Here is a 26,761-nt window from a genome sequence, read left to right as displayed (position 1 = left end):
AGGTCGCCAGGTGTACGGTGTTTCCTCCGACACATTGGTGCGGCTGGCTTCCAGGTTGGATGGGCATTGTGTCAAGAAGCAGTGCGGCTTGGTTGGGGTTGTGTTTCGAAAGACGCATGGCTCTTGACCTTCGCCTCTCCCGAGTCCGTGTGGGAGTTGCAGCGATGAGATAACTACCAACTAACTAAGTAACGCTCCCTAATTGCCCTCTGACCACACTGGCCCCTCCCAGTGGTTTTTCATTCTCCTTCCTTCACTGTGTGTGTTCAGGGGCTCCCACTACCAGGAGAATAAGTACATCGTCGTGGTGACGGACGGGCATCCTCTAACAGGTTACAAGGAGCCCTGTGGGGGGTTACAGGAAGCTGCCAATGAGGCCAGGCACCACGGGGTTAAAGTCTTCTCTGTTGCCATATCACCTGACCAGGAGGTACGACACACACACACACACACACATACACACACACACACACACACATAGACCTAACCCTTTTAACCTGACCATGAGGTATGATATCATTGTAGCGGTAGAGGTAGGTAACATCGTCTGACTCCTAAAGACTTGCATTGGCTCTCTGAGCTGTAAGGCAGAGGCTTTAGCTAGGTGGACTAACACAGAACCCAAACCGGCTGCGCTCGTGCGTCATCATGCATACATTTAGTTTGCCCCCCCCACACCAAACACGATCACAACACGCGGGTTAAAATATCAAAACAAACTCTGAACCAATTACATTAATTTGGGGACACGTTGAAAAGCATTTAACATTATGGCAATTTAGCTAGCTAGCTTGCGGTTCTATTTTAGCCCTTGGCAACGCAGACGCTCGTTGGCACTTGCGAGCAGTGTGGATGCAATAATTGAATAACATAGATTTCAACATTTATTTTGCAACACTCGCACACACGACACGAGCGGTGTAATCAAGGTATAACACGTGTCTTGTGGCACGCAGGATACCTACGTTTCTAAATCTGCCCTCTGTTGGGTGGCAGGTAACCATCTATTTACAGAGGATCCATAGCCAGAAGGTTGTTACCAGATCTGGTGATAGATAGAAGGAAATGAAGTGTCTGTCAACTGTCCAGAGGCCTGCTGGTTCAACATCTCTGCTGGTTTAACATCTCTGCTGGTTCAACATCTCTGCTGGTTTAACATCTCTACTGGTTTAACATCTCTGCTGGTTTAACATCTCTGCTGGTTTAACATCTCTGCTGGTTTAACATCTCTGCTGGTTTAACATCTCTGCTGGTTTAACATCCCTGCTGGTTTAACATCTCTGCTGGTTTAACATCTCTGCTGGTTCAACATCTCTGCTGGTTCAACATCTCTGCTGGTTTAACATCTCTGCTGGTTCAACATCTCTGTTGGTTTAACATCTCTGCTGGTTTAACATCTCTGCTGATTTAACATCTCTGCTGGTTTAACATCTCTGCTGCTTTAACATCTCTGCTGGTTTAACATCTCTGCTGATTTAACATCTCTGCTGATTTAACATCTCTGCTGGTTTAACATCTCTGCTGATTTAACATCTCTGCTGCTTTAACATCTCTACTGGTTTAACAGCTCTGCTGGTTTAACATCTCTGCTGGTTTAACATCTCTGCTGGTTTAACATCTCTACTGGTTTAACATCTCTGCTGGTTTAATATCTCTGCTGGTTTAACATCTCTACTGGTTTAACATCTCTGCTGGTTTAACATCTCTACTGGTTTAACATCTCTGCTGCTTTAACACCTCAGCTGGTTTAACATCTCTACTGGTTTAACATCTCTGCTGCTTTAACATCTCTGCTGGTTTAACATCTCTACTGGTTTAACATCTCTGCTGCTTTAACATCTCTGCTGGTTCAACATCTCTACTGGTTTAACATCTCTGCTGGTTTAACGTCTCTGCTGGTTTAACATCTCTGCTGGTTCAACATCTCTGCTGGTACTGTGACTGGCCCTGTGACTGACCCTGTGACTGACCCTGCTCCAGGGGTCCTGTACTGTGACTGACCCTGCTCCAGGGGTCCTGTACTGTGACTGACCCTGTGACTGACCCTGTGACTGACCCTGCTCCAGGGGTCCTGTACTGTGAATGACCCTGCTCCAGGGGTCCTGTACTGTGACTGACCCTGTGACTGACCCTGTGACTGACCCTGCTCCAGGGGTCCTGTACTGTGACTGACCCTGCTCCAGGGGTCCTGTACTGTGACTGACCCTGTGCTCCTCCCAAGTGTTGCTGGGTGTTTGTGTTTAGTCCAGGCAGAAGGACCAATAGATTTAATGGTCAAGTACTACGGTGTTCCAGAACACTTATTCACTCGTGTTGACTTGACGTTGGTTTAGTTATGAGGTTATTCTCTGGTCACTAACATGGTGTTGACTTGACGTTGGTTTAGTTATGAGGTTATTCTCTGGTCACTAACATGGCGTTGACTTGACGTTGGTTTAGTTATGAGGTTATTCTCTGGTCACTAACATGGTGTTGACTTGACGTTGGTTTAGTTATGAGGTTATTCTCTGGTCACTAACATGGTGTTGACTTGACGTTGGTTTAGTTATGAGGTTATTCTCTGGTCACTAACATGGTGTTGACTTGACGTTGGTTTAGTTATGAGGTTATTCTCTGGTCACTAACATGGCGTTGACTTGACGTTGGTTTAGTTATGAGGTTATTCTCTGGTCACTAACATGGTGTTGACTTGACGTTGGTTTAGTTATGAGGTTATTCTCTGGTCACTAACATGGTGTTGACTTGACGTTGGTTTAGTTATGAGGTTATTCTCTGGTCACTAACATGGCGTTGACTTGACGTTGGTTTAGTTATGAGGTTATTCTCTGGTCACTAACATGGCGTTGACTTGATGTTGGTTTAGTTATGAGGTTATTCTCTGGTCACTAACATGGTGTTGACTTGACGTTGGTTTAGTTATGAGGTTATTCTCTGGTCACTAACATGGTGTTGACTTGACGTTGGTTTAGTTATGAGGTTATTCTCTGGTCACTAACATGGCGTTGACTTGACGTTGGTTTAGTTATGAGGTTATTCTCTGGTCACTAACATGGCGTTGACTTGACGTTGGTTTAGTTATGAGGTTATTCTCTGGTCACTAACATGGTGTTGACTTGACGTTGGTTTAGTTATGAGGTTATTCTCTGGTCACTAACATGGCGTTGACTTGACGTTGGTTTAGTTATGAGGTTATTCTCTGGTCACTAACATGGTGTTGACTTGACGTTGGTTTAGTTATGAGGTTATTCTCTGGTCACTAACATGGCGTTGACTTGACGTTGGTTTAGTTATGAGGTTATTCTCTGGTCACTAACATGGTGTTGACTTGATGTTGGTTTAGTTATGAGGTTATTCTCTGGTCACTAACATGGTGTTGACTTGACGTTGGTTTAGTTATGAGGTTATTCTCTGGTCACTAACATGGCGTTGACTTGACGTTGGTTTAGTTATGAGGTTATTCTCTGGTCACTAACATGGTGTTGACTTGACGTTGGTTTAGTTATGAGGTTATTCTCTGGTCACTAACATGGTGTTGACTTGACGTTGGTTTAGTTATGAGGTTATTCTCTGGTCACTAACATGGTGTTGACTTGACGTTGGTTTAGTTATGAGGTTATTCTCTGGTCACTAACATGGTGTTGACTTGACGTTGGTTTAGTTATGAGGTTATTCTCTGGTCACTAACATGGCGTTGACTTGACGTTGGTTTAGTTATGAGGTTATTCTCTGGTCACTAACATGGTGTTGACTTGACGTTGGTTTAGTTATGAGGTTATTCTCTGGTCACTAACATGGTGTTGACTTGACGTTGGTTTAGTTATGAGGTTATTCTCTGGTCACTAACATGGCGTTGACTTGACGTTGGTTTAGTTATGAGGTTATTCTCTGGTCACTAACATGGCGTTGACTTGACGTTGGTTTAGTTATGAGGTTATTCTCTGGTCACTAACATGGCGTTGACTTGATGTTGGTTTAGTTATGAGGTTATTCTCTGGTCACTAACATGGTGTTGACTTGACGTTGGTTTAGTTATGAGGTTATTCTCTGGTCACTAACATGGTGTTGACTTGACGTTGGTTTAGTTATGAGGTTATTCTCTGGTCACTAACATGGCGTTGACTTGACGTTGGTTTAGTTATGAGGTTATTCTCTGGTCACTAACATGGCGTTGACTTGACGTTGGTTTAGTTATGAGGTTATTCTCTGGTCACTAACATGGCGTTGACTTGACGTTGGTTTAGTTATGAGGTTATTCTCTGGTCACTAACATGGCGTTGACTTGACGTTGGTTTAGTTATGAGGTTATTCTCTGGTCACTAACATGGTGTTGACTTGACGTTGGTTTAGTTATGAGGTTATTCTCTGGTCACTAACATGGCGTTGACTTGACGTTGGTTTAGTTATGAGGTTATTCTCTGGTCACTAACATGGTGTTGACTTGATGTTGGTTTAGTTATGAGGTTATTCTCTGGTCACTAACATGGTGTTGACTTGACGTTGGTTTAGTTATGAGGTTATTCTCTGGTCACTAACATGGTGTTGACTTGACGTTGGTTTAGTTATGAGGTTATTCTCTGGTCACTAACATGGTGTTGACTTGACGTTGGTTTAGTTATGAGGTTATTCTCTGGTCACTAACATGGTGTTGACTTGACGTTGGTTTAGTTATGAGGTTATTCTCTGGTCACTAACATGGCGTTGACTTGACGTTGGTTTAGTTATGAGGTTATTCTCTGGTCACTAACATGGCGTTGACTTGACGTTGGTTTAGTTATGAGGTTATTCTCTGGTCACTAACATGGCGTTGACTTGACGTTGGTTTAGTTATGAGGTTATTCTCTGGTCACTAACATGGTGATGACTTGACGTTGGTTTAGTTATGAGGTTATTCTCTGGTCACTAACATGGCGTTGACTTGACGTTGGTTTAGTTATGAGGTTATTCTCTGGTCACTAACATGGTGTTGACTTGACGTTGGTTTAGTTATGAGGTTATTCTCTGGTCACTAACATGGCGTTGCCTTGACGTTGGTTTAGTTATGAGGTTATTCTCTGGTCACTAACATGGTGTTGACTTGACGTTGGTTTAGTTATGAGGTTATTCTCTGGTCACTAACATGGCGTTGACTTGACGTTGGTTTAGTTATGAGGTTATTCTCTGGTCACTAACATGGTGTTGACTTGACGTTGGTTTAGTTATGAGGTTATTCTCTGGTCACTAACATGGCGTTGACTTGACGTTGGTTTAGTTATGAGGTTATTCTCTGGTCACTAACATGGCGTTGACTTGACGTTGGTTTAGTTATGAGGTTATTCTCTGGTCAGTAACATGGCGTTGACTTGACGTTGGTTTAGTTATGAGGTTATTCTCTGGTCACTAACATGGCGTTGACTTGACGTTGGTTTAGTTATGAGGTTATTCTCTGGTCACTAACATGGCGTTGACTTGACGTTGGTTTAGTTATGAGGTTATTCTCTGGTCACTAACATGGCGTTGACTTGACGTTGGTTTAGTTATGAGGTTATTCTCTGGTCACTAACATGGTGTTGACTTGACGTTGGTTTAGTTATGAGGTTATTCTCTGGTCACTAACATGGTGTTGACTTGACGTTGGTTTAGTTATGAGGTTATTCTCTGGTCACTAACATGGTGTTGACTTGACGTTGGTTTAGTTATGTGTACATTGATAACTGTGTGGATATATATAACTTTGTATACCTCTATGTATTGATAAGGTACTGATAACTGTAAATATTGAAAATTGATCAATGTCTGTATTGCTCTCTACAGGACACAAGACTGTCAGTGATTGCTACAGACCAGAACTACAGACAAAACTTCACAGCAGCTGACAACAGCAGATCCACCCAGCTACAGACCATACGCAGTATCATAGATATGATCGTACGTATTACCTCCTCTCCTCTCCTCTCCTCTCCTCTCCTCTCCCTCTCCTCTCCTCTCCTCTCCTCTCCTCTCCTCTCCTCTCCTCTCCTCTCCTCTCCTCTCCTCTCCTCTCCTCTCCTCTCCTCTCCTCTCCTCTCCTCTCCTCTCCTCTCCTCTCCTCTCCTCTCCTCTCCTCTCCTCTCCTCTCCTCTCTTCTCCTCTCCTCTCCTCTCCTCTCCTCTCCTCTCCCCTTCCTCTCTCGCTCTCGCTCCCCCCCCCCTCTCCTATCATTTTAAAGTGTAAATTAGTCTCTCTAACCTCTGATCTACTTTCTCTTACAGACCAATGAGACCAAGGATGTGGTATGTCTTGCCTACAGTAATCATTAGTACAAAGTCACATTCACAAAGTATTTCTGTGTTTATTGCCATTTATAACATTTCTTTTTTACATCTGATTTTCAGTGCTGTTCTTTCGACTGCAACGTAAGTAACCCCTAACCCACGATGACCCCAACAGGTTGTTGTGTTCTATGAAGGCTCTCTGAGTGACATAGCGGTATGACCCCCTTATGACCCCTTTATAACAGGTTGTTGTGTTCTATGAAGGCTCTCTGAGTGACATAGCGGTATGACCCACGATTACCCCTTTATAACAGGTTGTTGTGTTCTATGAAGGCTCTCTGAGTGACATAGCGGTATGACCCACGATGACCCCTTTATAACAGGTTGTTGTGTTCTATGAAGGCTCTCTGAGTGACATAGCGGTATGACCCACGATGACCCCTTTATAACAGGTTGTTGTGTTCTATGAAGGCTCTCTGAGTGACATAGCGGTATGACCCACGATGACCCCTTTATAACAGGTTGTTGTGTTCTATGAAGGCTCTCTGAGTGACATAGCGGTATGACCCATGATGACCCCTTTATAACAGGTTATTGTGTTCTATGAAGGCTCTCTGAGTGACATAGCGGTATGACCCATGATGACCCCAACAGGTTGTTGTGTTCTATGAAGGCTCTCTGAGTGACATAGCGGTATGACCCCCTTATGACACCTTTATAACAGGTTGTAGTGTTCACTCTCTGAGTGACATAGCAGTATGACCCCCTTATGACCCCTTTATAACAGGTTGTAGTGTTCACTCTCTGAGTGACATAGCGGTATGAACCCCTTATGACACCTTTATAACAGGTTGTAGTGTTCACTCTCCGAGTGACATAGCGGTATGACCCCCTTATGAAACCTTTATAACAGGTATGACCCATGATGACCTCACTGATGATGTGTTTTGTCTGCAGGCTAAAGGAGGTCCCAAAGGACCAGTAGGAGACCTCGGGTCCAAGGTGGGGCTCACACACACACACACACACACACACACACACACACACACACACACACACACACACACACACACACACACACACACACACACACACACACGAAGACCTAAAGACTTTTGTTAGCTCCCCAGGTTAATGCCTAGGATTGAGCTCAGTGTGCTAACCTGGTCATCATAGCTAGTGTCTGATTGTTATTATGTAGTGACGATTTTGAATTCTAATTCTCCACCTCTCTTCCTCTCTCTTCCTCTCTCTTCCTCTCTCTTCCTCTCTCTTCCCTCTTCCGCTCTCCTGCAGGGTGAAACAGGTAGACAGGGGATGCCAGGGGAGAAGGGAGACATCGGGGTAGATGTGAGTACCTGTGAACACACACTGTTAATCTATAGAATCATATATTCTACTAACGATCAGGATGAAAAAACACTGCTCTATTCTACTAACGAACAGGATTAAAAAACACTGCTCTATTCTACTAACGATCAGGATTAAAAAACACTGCTCTACTCCACTAATGATCAAGTCCTCTATTTCAGGGAAATTTGGGAGACCCCGGCCCTGTGGGGTACCGTGGAATGAAGGTACGGCATCACAGTCACACACACCGGATATGACCATGACACACTCTTCATTAAATAAAGTGTATTGCAATAATCGCAATTATGATAACTTGTGTCTTGTTTCCAGGGTGACCGTGGTGGAAGAGGTGACAAGGGCGAGAGAGGCCATAAAGGCTACAAGGTAAACTGCACAGCCATTGGTGGATATGATTTCCTCTTTAATCTGTTCTCCCATTAATGATGTAAAGTTAATTTCCTCTCTGTCTACCCCTCGATTACCTACAATGTCTCTCTCTCTCTCTCTCTCTCTCTCTCTCTCTCTCTCTCTCTCTCTCTCTCTATTTCTCTCTCTTCCTCTCTTCTATTTCTCTCTCTTTCTCTCTCTTTCTCTCTCTCTCTCTCTCTCTCTCCCTATTTCTCTCTCTATTTCTCTCTCTTTCTCTCTCTCTCTCTCTCTCTCTCTCCCTATTTCTCTCTCTCTATTTCTCTCTCTTTCTCTCACTCTCTATTCCTCTCTCTCCCTATTTCTCTCTCTCTCTCTCTCTCTCTCTCTCTCTCTCAGGGAGACAAAGGACAACGGGGAACAGATGGAGTTGATGGACGTAAGGGTGATCCAGGCTTTTCTGGTCTAGCCGGCTGTAAAGGTTCCCCAGGACCTGACGTGAGTCCTTCTCCTAATGTTGTAATAATTTAAACCCCAGTCCTGCATCAGGTTTAGGATGTGTCTCTCTGTATCTACACTGAGTATGCAGAACATTAGAACACCTGCTCTTTCAATGAGACTGACCAGGTGAATCCAGGTGAAAGCTATGATCCCCTTATTGATGTCACTTGTTAAATCCACTTCAATCAGTGTAGATGAAGGGGAGGAGACCAGTTAAAGAAGGATTTTTAAGCCTTGAGACAATTGAGACATGGATTGTGTCTGTGTGCCATTCAGAGGGTGAATGGGAAAGACAAAAGATTGACAAAAGATTGAAGTGCCTTTGAACGGGGTAGGTGGTAGTAGGTGCCAGGCGTACCGGTTTGAATGTCAAGAACTACAACGCTGCTGGGTTTTTCACGCTCAACAGTTTCCCGTGTGTATCAAGAATGGTCCACCACCCAAAGGACATCCAGCCAAACTGAAAAAAACTGTGGGAAGCATTGAAATCAACATGGGCCAGCATCTCTGTTGAACGCTTTCAAAACCTTGTGGAGCCCCGATGAATTGAGGCTGTTCTGAGGGCAAAAGGGGGGAGTCCTAAAGTTTTGTCCTGTGTACAGTACATTCGGAAATTATTCAGACCCCTTGACTTTTTCCACATTTTGTTGCCTTATTCATCAATCTACACACATTACCCCATAATGACAAATCAAAACCAGATTTTGTTTTATTTTAAATTTGACAAATATATATTTTTTAAATACAGAAGTATTCATATCCTTTACTCAGTACTTTGTTGAAGCACCTTTGGCTGCGATTACGATCTCGGTTTTCTTGGGTATGACGCTACAAGCTTGGCACACCTGTATTTGGGGAGTTTCTCTGTCAGGTTGGATGGGGAGCGTTGCTGCACAGCTATTTTAAGGTCTCTCCAGAGATGTTCGATCGGGTTCAAGTCCGGGCTCTGGCTGGGCCACTCAAGGACATTTAGAGACTTGTCACGAAGCCACTCCTGCGTTATCTTGGCTGTGTGCTTATGGTCGTTGTCCTGTTGGATGGTGAACCTTCACCCCAGTCTGAGGTCCTGAGTGCTCTGGAGCAGGTTTTCATCAAAGATCTCTCTGTACTTTGCTCCGTTCATCTTTCCCTCGATCCTGACTAGTCTCCCAGTCCCTGCCACTAAAAAACATCCCTACATGATGCTGCCACCACCATGCTTCACTGTAGGGATGGTGCCAGGTTCCCTCCTGATGTGATGCTTGTCATTCAGGCCAGAGAGTTCAATCTTGGTTTCATCAGACCAGAGAATCTTGTTTCTCATAGTCTGAGACCTTTAGGTGCCTTTTGGCAAACTCCATGTGGGCTGTCATGCCTTTTACTGAGGAGTGGCTTCCGTTTGGCCACTCTACCATAAAGACCTGATTGGTGGAGTGCTGCAGAGATGGTTGTCCTTCTGGAAGCTTCTCCCATTTCCACAGAGGAACTCTGGAGCTCTGTCGGAGTGACCATTGGGTACATGGTCACCCTCCTGACCAAGGCCCTTCTCCCCCGATTGCTCAGTTTGGCCGGACGGCCAGCTCTAGGAAGAGTCTTGGTGGTCCCAATGTCTCTGAGCTCTACGAACAACTTCTTCAACCTCATGGCTTGGTTTTTGCTCTGACCTGCACTGTCAACTGTGGGACCTTATATAGTCAGGTGTGCCTTTCCAAATCTTGTCCAATCAATAGAATTTACGACAGATGGACTCCAATCAAGTTGTAGAAACATCTCAAGGATGATCAATGGAAACATGATACACCTGAGCACAATTTTGAGTCTCATAGCAAAGGCTCTGAATAATTTTTCATTTTTATGAATTTGCAAAAAAATTATGATGATGCCATTATGGGGTATTGTGATGTCATTATGGGGTATTGTGATGTCATTATGGAGTATTGTGTGTAGATTGATGATGACGTGTTATTATTATTAAGGCTGTAATGTAACAAAATGTGGAAAAAGTCAAGGGGTCTGAATACTTTCTGAATGAACTGTGTGTGTGTGTGTGTGTGTGTGTGTGTGTGTGTGTGTGTGTGTGTGTGTGTGTGTGTGTGTGTGTGTGTGTGTGTGTGTGTGTGTGTGTGTGTGTGTGTGTGTGTGTTTACAGTATGTATAAACTAATCCCCCCAGGGGTTAGTTTATAAACATTCTGCTAACAGAGAATGTAAACACAGTTATTCTGATTAAGCAGCTTGGTCCACGACACACACACACACACACACATTTTAGCCACATAGTTATGGGTGTAGGGGCCACTCACTGGGGCTGTATGCTCTGGTGGTTAACAAGTAGTAGAACTCTGTGATGTGGTGAAGCTCTGCTGTTTTTCCACAGGGAACCACAGGGGCTCTAGAACACTTTGATGTTTGGGTTCTATATTCTGACTTTTGTGTTCTGTTGTTCTATGTTCCATTGTTCCGTGTTCTATATTCTGACTTTTGTGTTCTGTTGTTCTATGTTCCATGTTCTATTTTCTGACTTCTGTGTTCTATTGTTCTATGTTCCATTTTATCTGTGTTTAAATAGCGTGTTCTGGTTGTAGGGCTCACAGGGAGACGGAGGTCCTAAGGGAGATCCTGGTCCATACGGAACCAAAGGAGTTAAGGTACAGTAAGATGACTTCCTGTTGTACTGTTGTTACCATGGTGACTTGAGCTGGGAGACATAGTTGTTAACATGATGATGTTGACAGTGTATTTTCTGTTTAAGGGAGATCAGGGGAAAGACGGAGAACCAGGACGACCCGGCAACTACGGACTGCCCGGAGTCAAGGTACAGCTCTTAATTTGAGCCAGTTTGCTGCAGGAAGATAATCTCACAGCAAGACGACATTTAAATTATTGTGGATTACAATTCACGGGCAGTTTTGTGTACATGTGTTAGTGTGTACATGAGTTAGTGTGTACATGTGTTAGTGTGTACATGAGTTAGTGTGTGTGTACATGTGTTAGTGTGTACATGAGTTAGTGTGTGTGTACATGAGTTAGTGTGTACATGAGTTAGTGTGTACATGAGTTAGTGTGTACATTAGTTAGTGTGTGTACATGAGTCAGTGTGTACATTAGTTAGTGTGTACATGTGTTAGTGTGTGTGTACATGTGTTAGTGTGTACATGAGTTAGTGTGTACATGTGTTAGTGTGTGTGTACATGTGTTAGTGTGTACATGAGTTAGTGTGTACATGTGTTAGTGTGTGTGTACATGTGTTAGTGTGTGTGTACATGTGTTAGTGTGTACATGAGTTAGTGTGGATGTGCACATGTGTTAGTGTGTACATTAATTAGTGTGTACATGAGTCAGTGTGGATGTGTGAGGACTACTGTGTATCAAGTGATAAGTCATGTTATCATGTCATCTTCTGATAGGGTACACCAGGCCCAAAAGGAGCCAATGGGGACAAAGGACAGCGGGGGTGATGATGTAAGTGACTCTAACTCCTGAGAATTATGGGAAGTTACTGTTTACATTGAGGTGTTGATGATATCATGTGACATCTTCGTTGTGCATTTCAGGGAGCACCTGGACCGGACGGCCTCCGGGGAGACAAAGTATTCACACTTTACTACTACTACACTGTCTGTGTGGTCTGTGTGTGTGTGTGTGTCTCTGTGTGTGGTCTGTGTGTGTGTGTGTGTGTGTGTGTGTGTGTGTGTGTGTGTGTGTGTGTGTGTGTGTGTGTGTGTGTGTGTGTGTGTGTGTGTGTGTGTGTGTGTGGTCTGTGTGTGTGTGCGTGTGGTGTGTGTGTGCGTGTGGTCTGTGTGTGTGTGGTCTGTGTGTGGTCTGTGTGTGTGTGTGTGTGTGTGTGTGTGTGTGTGTGTGTGTGTGTGTGTGTGTGTGTGTGTGTGGTCTGTGTGTGTGTGCGTGTGGTGTGTGTGTGCGTGTGGTCTGTGTGTGTGTGGTCTGTGTGTGGTCTGTGTGTGTGTGTGTGTGTGTGTGTGTGTGTGTGTGTGTGTGTGTGTGTGTGTGTGTGTGTGTGTGTGTGTGGTCTGTGTGTGTGTTTGTGTCTGGTGTGTGTGTGTGGTGTGTGTGTGTGTGTGTGTCTGGTGTGTGTGTGTGTGTGTGTGTGTGTGTGTGTGTGTGTGTGTGTGTGTGTGTGTGTGTGTGTGTGTGTGTGTGTGTGTCTGGTGTGGATGTGTGGTCTGTCTGTGTGTGTGTGTGTGTGTGTCCGGTGTGGATGTGTGGTCTGTCTGTCTGTGTGTGTGTGTGTGTGTCTGGTGTGTGTGTGTGTGTGTGTGTGTGTGTGTGTGTGTGTGTGTGTGTGTGTGTGTGTGTGTGTGTGTGTGTGGTCTTGTTCTTCTGTCCTGAAATCACCAAACGTCCCCACTAGGGTAGTAAAACAAGGAACATTCTCCCTCGTGATGACATTTCCCACTACCTCATGAGGACAAAGTAACAGTAGGATTTAGGGTTAGGTTTACAACTAGGGTTAGGTTTAGGATTAGGATTACGTTTAGGATTAGGATTAGGTTTAGGATTAGGGTTAGGTTTAGGATTAGGATTTGTGTGTGTGTGTTGACTTCTGTTCATTCTCCTTCAGGGAACCCCAGGAGAGAAAGGAGAACAAGGAACCCGTGGAAACAGAGGACCAAGAGGAGATTTGGTGAGTGATGATGCGGGTGATGTTGATGGTGATGATGATGCTGGTGATGAGGGTGATGGTGATGGTCGTGATGGTGATGGTGGTGATGATGCTGGTGATGGTGGTGATGGTGATGATGTTGATGTTGATGGTGGTGATGGTGATGGTGATGGTGATGATGTTGATGATGATGAAGGTGTGTGTTGACGAAAGTCTTCTGTCCCTTCAGGGTGACCCAGGACCTCGTGGAGATCAGGGCAGAGAGGGTTCATCTGGAGCCAATGGAGAGCCTGTACGTACCATAGTTCTCGACCTCTGAAAACAGTAGCTACTAATTACATCCCCCCCATTAGATAAAACAGCAGCTACTAATTAGATCCCCCCCCCATTAGATAAAACAGCAGCTACTAATTAGATCCCCCCCCATTAGATAAAACAGCAGCTACTAATTAGATCCCCCCCCATGAGATAAAACAGCAGCTACTAATTAGATCCCCCCCCATTAGATAAAACAGCAGCTACTAATTAGATCCCCCCCCATTAGATAAAACAGCAGCTACTAATTAGATCCCCCCCCCCATTAGATAAAACAGCAGCTACTAATTAGATCCCCCCCCCATTAGATAAAACAGCAGCTACTAATTAGATCTCCCCCATTAGATAAAACAGCAGCTACTAATTAGACCCCCCCCCCATTAGATAAAACAGCAGCTACTAATTAGATCCCCCCCATTAGATAAAACAGCAGCTACTAATTAGATCCCCCCCCCATTAGATAAAAACAGCAGCTACTAATTAGATCCCCCCCCCCCATTAGATAAAACAGCAGCTACTAATTAGATCCCCCCCCCCCATTAGATAAAACAGCAGCTACTAATTAGATCCCCCCCATTAGATAAAACAGCAGCTACTAATTAGATCCCCCCCCCCCCCATTAGATAAAACAGCAGCTACTAATTAGATCCCCCATTAGATAAAACAGCAGCTACTAATTAGATCCCCCATTAGATAAAACAGCAGCTACTAATTAGATCCCCCCCCATTAGATAAAACAGCAGCTACTAATTAGATCCCCCATTAGATAAAACAGCAGCTACTAATTAGATCCCCCCCCCCATTAGATAAAACAGCAGCTACTAATTAGATCCCCCATTAGATAAAACAGCAGCTACTAATTATATCCCCCCCCCCCCATTAGATAAAACAGCAGCTACTAATTAGATCCACCCCCATTAAATAAAACAGCAGCTACTAATTAGATCCCCCCCATTAGATAAAACAGCAGCTACTAATTAGATCCCCCCCCATTAGATAAAACAGCAGCTACTAATTAGATCCCCCCCCATTAGATAAAACAGCAGCTACTAATTAGATCCCTCCCCCCCATTAGATAAAACAGCAGCTACTAATTAGATCCCCCCCCCCCATTAGATAAAACAGCAGCTACTAATTAGATCCCCCCCCCCCATTAGATAAAACAGCAGCTACTAATTAGATCCCCCCCCCATTAGATAAAACAGCAGCTACTAATTAGATCCCCCCCCCCATTAGATAAAACAGCAGCTACTAATTAGATCCCCCCCATTAGATAAAACAGCAGCTACTAATTAGATCCCCCCCCATGAGATAAAACAGCAGCTACTAATTAGATCCCCCCCCCCCATTAGATAAAACAGCAGCTACTAATTAGATCCCCCCATTAGATAAAACAGCAGCTACTAATTAGATCCCCCATTAGATAAAACAGCAGCTACTAATTAGATCCCCCCCCCATTAGATAAAACAGAAGCTACTAATTAGATCCCCCCCCCATTAGATAAAACAGCAGCTACTAATTAGATCCCCCCCATTAGATAAAACAGCAGCTACTAATTAGATCCCCCCCCCATTAGATAAAACAGCAGCTACTAATTAGATCCCCCCCCCCATTAGATAAAACAGCAGCTACTAATTAGATCCCCCCCATTAGATAAAACAGCAGCTACTAATTAGATCCCCCCCATTAGATAAAACAGCAGCTACTAATTAGATCCCCCCCCCCCCATTAGATAAAACAGCAGCTACTAATTAGATCCCCCCATTAGATAAAACAGCAGCTACTAATTAGATCCCCCATTAGATAAAACAGCAGCTACTAATTAGATCCCCCATTAGATAAAACAGCAGCTACTAATTAGATCCCCCCCATTAGATAAAGCAGCAGCTACTAATTAGATCCCCCATTAGATAAAGCAGCAGCTACTAATTAGATCCCCCCATTAGATAAAACAGCAGCTACTAATTAGATCCCCCATTAGATAAAACAGCAGCTACTAATTAGATCCCCCCCCCCATTAGATAAAGCAGCAGCTACTAATTAGATCCCCCCCCCCCCCATTAGATAAAACAGCAGCTACTAATTAGACCCCCCCCCATTAGATAAAACAGCAGCTACTAATTAGATCCCCCATTAGATAAAACAGCAGCTACTAATTAGATCCCCCCCCATTAGATAAAACAGCAGCTACTAATTAGATCCCCCATTAGATAAAACAGTAGTTACTAATTAGATCCCCCATTAGAAAAAACAGTAGTTACTAATTAGATCCCCCATTAGATAAAGCAGTAGTTACCAATTAGATCCCCATTATATAAAACAGTAGTTACTAATTAGATCCCCCATTAGATAAAGCAGTAGTTACCAATTAGATCTCCCCCATTAGATAAAGCAGTAGTTACCAATTAGATCTCCCCCATTAGATAAAGCAGTAGTTACCAATTAGATCCCCATTAGATAAAACAGCAGATAGGAATTAGATTCCCCGTTAGATTCACTGTTCGATTTAGGGACCTTACAGATAGTTATATTTGTGGGGTACGGAGATGAGGTGAGATGAGTATCCATTTTATATTTAGGCTGTAGCACACCAAAATGTGGAAAAAGTCCAGGGGTGTGAATACTTTGTGATTGCTCTGTATGTTGAAGAGGGTGGGCCTCAAGCTGCTCTGTATGTTGAAGAGGGTGGGCCTCAAGCTGCTCTCCATGTTGAAGAGGGTGGGCCTCAAGCTGCTCTCCATGTTAAAGAGGGTGGGCCTCAAACTGCTCTCTATGTTGAAGAGGGTGGGCCTCAAGCTGCTCTCTATGTTGAAGAGGGTGGGCCTCAAGCTGCTCTCTATGTTAAAGAGGGTGGGCCTCAAGCTGCTCTGTATGTTGAAGAGGGTGGGCCTCAAGCTGCTTTCTATGTTGAAGAGGGTGGGCCTCAAGCTGCTCTCTATGTTGAAGAGGGTGGGCCTCAAGCTGCTCTGCATGTTGAAGAGGGTGGGCCTCAAGCTGCTCTGCATGTTGAAGAGGGTGGGCCTCAAGCTGCTCTCTATGTTGAAGAGGGTGGGCCTCAAGCTGCATCCTTGTCTCACCCCCCAGCCCTGAGGAAAGACATGTCGGTGTCTATTTGCATATTTGTTGTTTGTGTACGTTGGTTTTTTTGTTTTTGTACATCACGTTCCTTCCATTTGTATAGAAGACCCTCGTGAAATCAACAAAGCATGAGAAGGCTTTGTCTGTTTTGGTTTGTTTGTCAGTAAGGGTTTGCAGGGTGTATATTACGTGGTCTGTCGTACGGTATTTTGGTAAGATTTGCTCAGGACATTGTTTTCACTGAGGAAATGTTGGAGTCTGCTGTTGATGATACTGCAGAGGATTTGTCTAAGGTTGCTGTTGACGCACATTCCTGAGTAATTATTGTGATCAAATTTGTCCTTACTTTTGTGGATTGGGGTGGCCAGACCTTAGTTCCAAATATTGGGGAAGATGCCAGAGCTGAGCATAATCTTGAAGAGTTTAAGAATAACCAATTGTATTTTGTGGTATGTATATTTTATCATTTAGTTTAGTATAACATCAACACCTCAGTCCTTTTGGGGTTGGAGGGTTTGTACACTACATGACCAAAAGTATGTAGACACCTGCTCGAACAACATCTCATTCCAAAATCATGGGTATTAATATGGAGTTGGTCCCCCCCTTTGCTGCTAACAGCCTCCACTCTTCTGGGAAGACTTTCCACTAGATGTTGGAACTTTGCTGCTATAACAGCTTCCACTCTTCTGGGAAGGCTTTCCACTAGATGTTGGAACATTGCTGCTATAACAGCCTCCACTCTTCTGGGAAGGCTTTCCGCTAGATGTTGGAACATTGCTGCTATAACAGCCTCCACTCTTCTGGGAAGGCTTTCCACTAGATGTTGGAACATTGCTGCTATAAAAGCCTCCACTCTTCTGGGAAGGCTTTCCACTAGATGTTGGAACATTGCTGCTATAACAGCCTCCACTCTTCTGGGAAGGCTTTCCACTAGATGTTGGAACATTGCTGCTATATCAGCCTCCACTCTTCTGGGAAGGCTTTCCACTAGATGTTGGAACATTGCTGCTATAACAGCCTCCACTCTTCTGGGAAGGCTTTCCACTAGATCTTGGAACATTGCTGCTATAAAAGCCTCCACTCTTCTGGGAAGGCTTTCCACTAGATGTTGGAACATTGCTGCTATAACAGCCTCCACTCTTCTGGGAAGGCTTTCAACTAGATGTAGGAACATTGCTGCTATAACAGCCTCCACTCTTCTGGGAAGGCTTTCCACTAGATGTAGGAACATTGCTGCGGGGACTTGCTTCCATTCAGTCACAAGCGCATTAGTGACGTCGGGGACTGATGTTGGGCGATGAGGCCTGGCTCGTAGTCGGCATTCCAATGCATCACAAAGGTGTTTGATGGGGTTGAGGTCAAGGTTCTGTGCAGGCCAGTCAAGTTCTTCCATACCGATCTCGACAAACCATTTCTGTATGGACCTTTTTGCATGGGGGCATTGTTGAAACAGGAAAGTGCCTTCCCCAAACTGTTGCCACAAAGTTGGAAGTACAGAATCATCTAGAATTTCATTGTATGTTGTAGTGTTAAGATTTCCCTTCACTGGAACTAAGGGGCCATGAAAACAGCCCCAGTTTGCACTATGCATTAGGGCTGGTAGTGTTCTCCTGGCATTTGCCAAACCCAGATTCATCCTTTGGACTGCCAGACAGTGAAGCGTGATTCATCACTCCAGAGATCGTGTTTCCACTGCTCCAGAGTCCGATGGAAGCGAGCTTTACACCACTCTAGCTTACTCTTGGGGTTGCGCATGGTGATCTTAGGCGTGTGTAAGGCTTCCGCCGACGAACAGTTCTTATGTTGACGTTGCTTCCAGAGATCCTACTCTGCGTCCCAAAAAGAAATGGAGGTTGGCGGTTGGAACCATGGCGGTTGGAACCAAAACGAACATTTGGACCGTGAAGCATGGAGGAGGAGGTGTGATGGTGTGGGGGTGCTTTGTTGGTGACACTCTCAGTGATTTCTTTAGAATTCAAGGCACACTTAACCAGCTTGGCTACCACAGCACTCTGCAGCGACACACCATCCCATCTGGTTTGTGCTTAGTGGGAGTATCATTTGTTTTTCAACAGGACAATGACCCAACACCCCTCCAGGCTGTGTAAGGGCTATTTGATCTAGAAGGAGAGTGATGGAGTGTTGCATCAGATGACCTGGCCTCCACAATCACCTGACCTCAACCTAATTGAGATGGTTTGGGATGAGTTGGACAGCAGAGTGAAGGAAAAGCAGCCAACAAGTGCTCAGCATATGAGGGAACTCCTTCAAGAGTATTGGAAAAGCATTCCAGGTGAAGCTGGTTGAGAGAATGCCAAGAGTGTGCAAAGCTGTCATCAAGGCGAAGGGTGGCTACGTTGAAGAATCTAAAATATAAAACACTTTCTTGCTTACTACATGATTCCATATGTGTTATTTCATAGTTTTTCTACAATGTAGAAAATAGTTTTAAAAATAAAGAAAAACCCTTGAATGAGCTGCAGCTTTCAAGAAGCCGGGACTTCTTGAACTTCCATCAAACAGGGAAAGTGTCAATACAGGACTAAGATCGAAAACAAATTATAGATTATCAGATACACCGGCTACAACGCTCGTCGGATGTGGCAGGGCTTGCAAACTATTACGGACTACAAAGGGAAGCACAGCCTCGAGCTGCCCAATGACACGAGCCTACTAGACGAGCTACATGACTTCTATGCTCGCCTCCAGGCAATCAAAACTGAAACATGCATGAGAGCACCAGCTGTTCTGGACGACTGTGATCACGCTCTCCATAGCCGCAGTGAGTAAGACCTTTAAACAGGTCAACATTCACAAGGCCGCAGGGCCAGACAGATGTACTCCGAGCATGCGCTGACCAACTGGCAAGTGTCTTCACTGACATTTTCAACCTGTCCCTGACCAAGTCTGTAATACCAACATGTTTCATGTGCCCATGAACACCAAGGTAACCTGCCTATATGAATACTAACCCGTAGCACTCACGTCTGTAGCCATGAAGTGCTTTGAAAGGCTGGTCATGGCTCACATAAACACCCACTCCAATTCACATACCACCCCAACAGATCCACAGATGATGCAGTCTCTATTGCACTCCACACTGCCCTTTCCCACCTGGAGAAACGGAACACCTACATAAGAATGCTATTCACTGACTACAGCTCAGCGTTCAACATCATAGTGCCCTCAAAGCTCATCACTAAGCTAAGGACCCTGGGACAAAACACCTCCCTCTGCAACTGGATCATGGACACCCTGACGGGCCGCCCCCAGGTGGTGAGGGTAGGCAACAACACATCTGCCACACTGATCCTCAACACAGGGGCCGCTCATGGGTGGTGCTCAGTCCCCTCCTGTACTTCCTGTTCACCCACGACTGCATGGCCAAGACAGCAACACCATCATTAAGTTTGCCAACGCCACAACAGTGGTAGGCCTGATCACCTCCTGATCACCGTCTCAACGATGAGACATATAGGGAGGAGGTCAGAGACCTGGCTGTGTGGTGCCAGGACAACAACCTCTCCTCTCCCTCAACGTGATCAAGACACTGGAAACTATTCAGCCAACCACAAGGCACTACAGAGGGTATTGTGTACGACCCAGTACATCTGGGGCCAAGCTTGCTGCCATCCAGGACCTCTATACCAGGCGGTGTCAGAGGAAGGCCCAGGAAAAAAAGACTCCAGTCACCAAAGTCATAGACTGTTCTCTCTGCTACTGCACGGCAAGCAGCGACAGCTTCTACCCCCAGGCCATAAAACTGCTGAACAGCTAATCAATTGGCCACCCAGACAATTTGCATTGCCCCTCCCTTTTTTACACTGCTGCTACTCTCTGTTATTATCTATACATAGTCACTTTACTTCTACCTACATGTACATATTACCTCAACTACCTCGACTAACCGGATGCCCCCTGCACATTGACTCTGTACCACCTGTATATAGCCTCGATACAGTTATCTGATTTTTGCTCTTCAATTATTTATTTTGATATTTTCTGATTTATATTTATTTATAATATTATTTATTTTCTTTCTTTTTTCTTTCTTCATTTTTTACTTCAGTTTATTTAGTAAATACTTTCTTAACACTGATTTTCCTTAACTGCACTGTTGGTTAAGGGCTGGTCAGTAAGCATTTCACTGTGAGGTCTACACTGTTGGTTAATGGCTGGTCAGTAAGCATTTCACTGTGAGGTCTACGCCTGTTGGTTAAGGGCTGGTCAGTAAGCATTTCACTGTGAGGTCTACACTGTTGGTTAAGGGCTGGTCAGTAAGCATTTCACTGTGAGGTCTACGCCTGTTGGTTAAGGGCTGGTCAGTAAGCATTTCACTGTGAGGTCTACACTGTTGGTTAAGGGCTGGTCAGTAAGCATTTCACTGTGAGGTCTACACCTGTTGGTTAAGGGCTGGTCAGTAAGCATTTCACTGTGAGGTCTACACTGTTGGTTAAGGGCTGGTCAGTAAGCATTTCACTGTGAGGTCTACGCCTGTTGGTTAAGGGCTGGTCAGTAAGCATTTCCCTGTGAGGTCTACACTGTTGGTTAAGGGCTGGTCAGTAAGCATTTCACTGTGAGGTCTACACTGTTGGTTAAGGGCTGGTCAGTAAGCATTTCACTGTGAGGTCTACACTGTTGGTTAAGGGCTTGTCAGTCAGCATTTCACTGTGAGGTCTACACTGTTGGTTAAGGGCTTGTCAGTCAGCATTTCACTGTGAGGTCTACACTGTTGGTTAAGGGCTGGTCAGTAAGCATTTCACTGTGAGGTCTACACCTGTTGGTTAATGGCTTGTCAGTAAGCATTTCACAGTGAGGTCTACACTGTTGGTTAAGGGCTGGTCAGTAAGCATTTCACTGTGATGTCTACACCTGTTGGTTAAGGGCTGGTCAGTAAGCATTTCACAGTGAGGTCTACACTGTTGGTTAAGGGCTGGTCAGTAAGCATTTCACTGTGAGGTCTACACTGTTGGTTAAGGGCTGGTCAGTAAGCATTTCACTGTTAGGTCTACACCTGTTGGTTAAGGGCTGGTCAGTAAGCATTTCACTGTGAGGTCTACACCTGTTGGTTAACGGCTGGTCAGTAAGCATTTCACAGTGAGGTCTACACCTGTTGTTTAAGGGCTGGTCAGTAAGCATTTCACTGTGAGGTCTACACCTGTTGGTTAAGGGCTGGTCAGTAAGCATTTCACTGTGAGGTCTACACTGTTGGTTAAGGGCTTGTCAGTCAGCATTTCACTGTGAGGTCTACACTGTTGGTTAAGGGCTTGTCAGTCAGCATTTCACTGTGAGGTCTACACTGTTGGTTAAGGGCTGGTCAGTAAGCATTTCACTGTGAGGTCTACACCTGTTGGTTAATGGCTTGTCAGTAAGCATTTCACAGTGAGGTCTACACTGTTGGTTAAGGGCTGGTCAGTAAGCATTTCACTGTGAGGTCTACACCTGTTGGTTAAGGGCTGGTCAGTAAGCATTTCACAGTGAGGTCTACACTGTTGGTTAAGGGCTGGTCAGTAAGCATTTCACTGTGAGGTCTACACTGTTGGTTAAGGGCTGGTCAGTAAGCATTTCACTGTGAGGTCTACACTGTTGGTTAAGGGCTTGTCAGTCAGCATTTCACTGTGAGGTCTACACTGTTGGTTAAGGGCTTGTCAGTCAGCATTTCACTGTGAGGTCTACACTGTTGGTTAAGGGCTGGTCAGTAAGCATTTCACTGTGAGGTCTACACCTGTTGGTTAATGGCTTGTCAGTAAGCATTTCACTGTGAGGTCTACACCTGTTGGTTAATGGCTTGTCAGTAAGCATTTCACTGTGAGGTCTACACTGTTGGTTAAGGGCTGGTCAGTAAGCATTTCACTGTGAGGTCTACACCTGTTGGTTAATGGCTTGTCAGTAAGCATTTCACTGTGAGGTCTACATTGTTGGTTAAGGGCTGGGTCAGTAAGCATTTCACTGTGAGGTCTACACCTGTTGTTTAAGGGCTGGTCAGTAAGCATTTCACTGTGAGGTCTACACTGTTGGTTAAGGGCTGGTCAGTAAGCATTTCACTGTTAGGTCTACACCTGTTGGTTAAGGGCTGGTCAGTAAGCATTTCACTGTGAGGTCTACACCTGTTGGTTAACGGCTGGTCAGTAAGCATTTCACAGTGAGGTCTACACCTGTTGTTTAAGGGCTGGTCAGTAAGCATTTCACTGTGAGGTCTACACCTGTTGGTTAAGGGCTGGTCAGTAAGCATTTCACAGTGAGGTCTACACCTGTTGTATTCTGCATTTCACAGTGAGGTCTACACCTGTTGTATTTGGCGCATGTGACAAAATACAATGTGATTTGATGTGTAGGCCAGTGATCCAAAAATCGAAATGTCCATTTTAAATTCAGGCTGTAACACAACAACATGTGGAATAAGTCAAGGGGTGTGAATTCTTTCTGAATGCACCGTATGCATTACTCTGACCATTTTTATCTCCATAATGCAACACTTTGAAAGGCTGTGGCCAACGATAGCGAATGACTTTACAAAAGTGATCCGCTCAAAAGCGCCCACTGCTTCCTACTTCCTGTCTACACAGTTTCTGCTTCCTACTTCCTGTCTACACTGTTTCTGCATTCTACTTCCTGTCTACACTGTTTCTGCTTCCTATTTCTTGTATACACTGTTTCTACTTCCTACTTCCTGTCTAGACTGTTTCTGCTTCCTATTTCTTGTATACACTGTTTCTACTTCCTACTTCCTGTCTACACTGTTTCTGCTTCCTATTTCTTGTATACACTGTTTCTACTTCCTACTTCCTGGCTACACTGTTACTGCTTCCTATTTCTTGTATACACTGTTTCTACTTCCTACTTCCTGTCTACACTGTTACTGCTTCCTACGCTGTTACATAATTAAATGGTGTTATAATTACAAACCTTTTACGACTGTGTCTTAGGGCGAGCTATGTGTGTGTGTGCGTGTGTGTGTGTTGTAAGTCTAACAGTTTTGTTGTGTGTGTTTCAGGGTGACATCGGCAGGGCGGGGTCTCCAGGATACAGAGGAGATGAGGGCGCCCCCGGACCAGAGGTTGGGAAACTAATCAATCAATTTGTTTATCCATTCCGTCATCTAGTTAACACATGTATTTGTCTCACACACATTTATCACTAAGCTGAGAGTCTTATCACACCTGCATCACTAAGCTGGGAGTCTCATCACACCTGCATCACTAAGCTGGGAGTCTCATCACACATTTATCACTAAGCTGGGAGTCTCATCACACATTTATCACTAAGCTGGGAGTCTCATCACACATTTATCACTAAGCTGGGAGTCTTATCACACATTTATCACTAAGCTGGGAGTCTCATCACACATTTATCACTAAGCTGGGAGTCTTATCACACATTTATCACTAAGCTGGGAGTCTTATCACCCCTGCATCACTAAGCTGGGAGTCTTATCACACCTGCATCACTAAGCTGGGAGTCTTATCACACCTGCATCAAATCAAATCAAATGTATTTATAAAGCCCTTCTTACATCAGCTGATATCTCAAAGTGCTGTACAGAATCCCAGCCTAAAACCCCAAACATCAAGCAATGCAGGTGTAGAAGCACGGTGGCTAGGAAAAACTCCCTAGAAAGGCCAAAACCTAGGAAGAAACTTAGAGAGGAACCAGGCTATGTGGGGTGGCCAGTCCTCTTCTGGCTGTGCCGGGTGGAGATTATAACAGAACATGGCCAAGATGTTCAAATGTTCATAAATGACCAGCATGGTCAAATAATAATAATCACAGGCAGAACAGTTGAAACTGGAACAGGTGGACTGGGGACAGCAAGGAGTCATCATGGAGTCATCATGCCATGGAGTCATGGCATGATGCCATGGAGTCATCATGCCAGGTAGTCCTGAGGCATGGTCCTAGGGCTCAGGTCCCCCAAGAGAGGGAAAGAAAGAGAGAAAGAGAGAATTAGAGAGAGCATACTTAAATTCACACAGGACACTGGATAGGACAGGTGAAGTACTCCAGATATAACAAACTGACCCTAGCCCCCCGACACATAAACTACTGCAGCATAAATACTGGAGGCTGAGACAAGAGGGGTCAGGAGACACTGTGGCCCCATCCGATGATGGGACAGGGCCCCACCCACTTTGCCAAAGCACAGCACCCACACCACTAGAGGGATATCTTCAACCACCAACTTACCATCCTGAGACAAGGCCGAGTATAGCCCACAAAGATCTCCGCCACGGCACAACCCAAGGGGGGGGCGCCAACCCAGAAAGGAAGATCACATCAGTGACTCAACCCACTCAAGTGACGCGCCCCTCCTAGGGACGGCATGAAAGAGCACCAGTCAGCCAGTGACTCAGCCCCTGTAATAGGGTTAGAGGCAGAGAATCCTAATGGAAAGAGGGGAACCGGCCAGGCAGAGACAGCAAGGGCGGTTCGTTGCTCCAGAGCCTTTCCATTTACCTTCACACTCCTAGGCCAGACTACACTCAATCATATGACCCACTGAAGAGTTGAGTCTTCAGTAAAGACTTAAAGGTTGAGACCGAGTTTGCGTCTCTCACATGAGTAGGCAGACGTTTCCATAAAAATACGAGCTCTATAGGAGAAAGCCTTGCCTCCAGCTGTTTGCTTAGAAATTCTAGGGACAATTAGGAGGCCTGCGTCTTGTGACCGTAGCGTACGTGTAGGTATGTACGGCAGGACCAAATCAGAGAGATAGGTAGGAGCAAGCCCATGTAATGCTTTGTAGGTTAGCAGTAAAACCTTGAAATCAGCCCTTGCCTTGACAGGAAGCCAGTGTAGGGAGGCTAGCACTGGAGTAATATGATCAAATTGTTTGGTTCTAGTCAGGATTCTAACAGCCGTATTTAGCACTAACTGAAGTTTATTTAGTGCTTTATCCGGGTAGCCGGAAAGTAGAGCATTGCAGTAGTCTAACCTAGAAGTAACAAAAGCATGGATTCATTTTTATGCATAATTTTTGGACAGAAAGTTTCTGATTTTTGCAATGTTACGTAGATGGAAAAAAGCTGTCCTTGAAACAGTCTTGATATGCTCGTCAAAAGAGAGATCATGGTCCAGAGTAACGCCGAGGTCCTTCACAGTTTTATTTGAGACGACTGTACAACCATTAAGATTAATTGTCAGATTCAACAGAAGATCTCTTTGTTTCTTGGAACCTAGAACAAGCTTCTCTGTTTTGTCCAAGTTGAAAAGTAAAACGTTTGCAGCCATCCACTTCCTTATGTCTGAAACACATGCTTCCAGCAAGGGCAATTTTGGGGCTTCACCATGTTTCATTGAAATGTACAGCTGTGTGTCATCCGCATAGCAGTGCAAGTTAACATGTTTTCGAATGACATCCCCAAGAGGTAAAATATATAGTGAAAACAATACTGGTCCTAAAACGGAACCTTGAGGAACACCGAAATTTACAGTTGATTTGTCAGAGGACAAACCATTCACAGAGACAAACTGATATATTTCTGACAGATAAGATCTAAACCAGGCCAGAACTTGTCCGTGTAGACCAATTTGGGTTTCCAATCTCTCCAAAAGAATGTGGTGATCGATGGTATCAAAAGCAGCACTAAGGTCTAGGAGCACGAGGACAGATGCCATTAAAATGTCATTTACCACCTACATAAGTGCAGTCTCAGTGCTATGATGGGGTCTTAAACCAGACTGAAGCATTTCGTATACATGGTTTGTCTTCAGGAAGGCAGTGAGATGCTGCGCTACAGCCTTTTCTAAAAAATTTGAGAGGAATGGAAGATTCGATATAGGCTGATAGTTTTTTATATTTTCTGGATCAAGGTTTGGCTTTTTCAAGAGAGGCTTTATTACTGCCGCTTTTAGTGAGTTTGGTTCACATCCGGTGGATAGAGAGCCGTTTATTATGTTCAACATAGGAGGGCCAAGCACAGGAAGCAGCTCTTTCAGTAGTTTAGTTGGAATAGGGTCCAGTATGCAGCTTGACGGTTTAGAGGCCATGATTATTTTCATCATTGTGTCAAGAGATATAATACTAAAACACTTGAGCGTCTCCCTTGATCCTAGGTCCTGGCAGAGTTGTGCAGACTCAGGACAACTGAGCTTTGAAGGAATACGCAGATTTAAAGAGGAATCCGTAATTGCTTTCTAATAATCATGATCTTTTCCTCAAAGAAGTTCAGGAATTTATTACTGCTGAAGTGAAACCATCCTGTCTTGGGGAATGCTGCTTTTTAGTTAGCTTTGCGACAGTATCAAAAAGGAATTTCGGATTGTACTTATTTCCCTCAATTAAGTTGGAAAAATAGGATGATCGAGCAGCAGTAAG

At 44.6% G+C, this 26,761-nt stretch overlaps 1 protein-coding gene across 1 annotated transcript in view; it reads left to right on the top strand.

The window, feature by feature from the left end:
* Positions 1-26,761, top strand: part of col6a1 (collagen, type VI, alpha 1) — a 62,527-nt gene that overhangs the window by 9,451 nt on the left and 26,315 nt on the right. Inside the window, exons 4-19 of the mRNA XM_031806764.1 lie at positions 271-430; positions 5,791-5,904; positions 6,228-6,248; positions 6,351-6,371; positions 7,188-7,232; positions 7,527-7,580; positions 7,763-7,807; positions 7,914-7,967; positions 8,349-8,447; positions 11,014-11,076; positions 11,181-11,243; positions 11,836-11,883; positions 11,983-12,018; positions 13,008-13,070; positions 13,279-13,341; positions 23,441-23,503. Of these exons, the coding sequence (XP_031662624.1) occupies positions 271-430; positions 5,791-5,904; positions 6,228-6,248; positions 6,351-6,371; positions 7,188-7,232; positions 7,527-7,580; positions 7,763-7,807; positions 7,914-7,967; positions 8,349-8,447; positions 11,014-11,076; positions 11,181-11,243; positions 11,836-11,883; positions 11,983-12,018; positions 13,008-13,070; positions 13,279-13,341; positions 23,441-23,503 (1,012 nt within the window). The remainder of the gene's footprint in view (positions 1-270; positions 431-5,790; positions 5,905-6,227; positions 6,249-6,350; positions 6,372-7,187; positions 7,233-7,526; positions 7,581-7,762; positions 7,808-7,913; positions 7,968-8,348; positions 8,448-11,013; positions 11,077-11,180; positions 11,244-11,835; positions 11,884-11,982; positions 12,019-13,007; positions 13,071-13,278; positions 13,342-23,440; positions 23,504-26,761) is intronic.

The sequence above is a fragment of the Oncorhynchus kisutch genome, linkage group LG27, assembly GCF_002021735.2.
Source record: "Oncorhynchus kisutch isolate 150728-3 linkage group LG27, Okis_V2, whole genome shotgun sequence".
In the NCBI taxonomy this organism is placed as follows: domain Eukaryota; kingdom Metazoa; phylum Chordata; class Actinopteri; order Salmoniformes; family Salmonidae; genus Oncorhynchus; species Oncorhynchus kisutch.
This window is presented reverse-complemented; position numbering and strand designations above follow the sequence as displayed.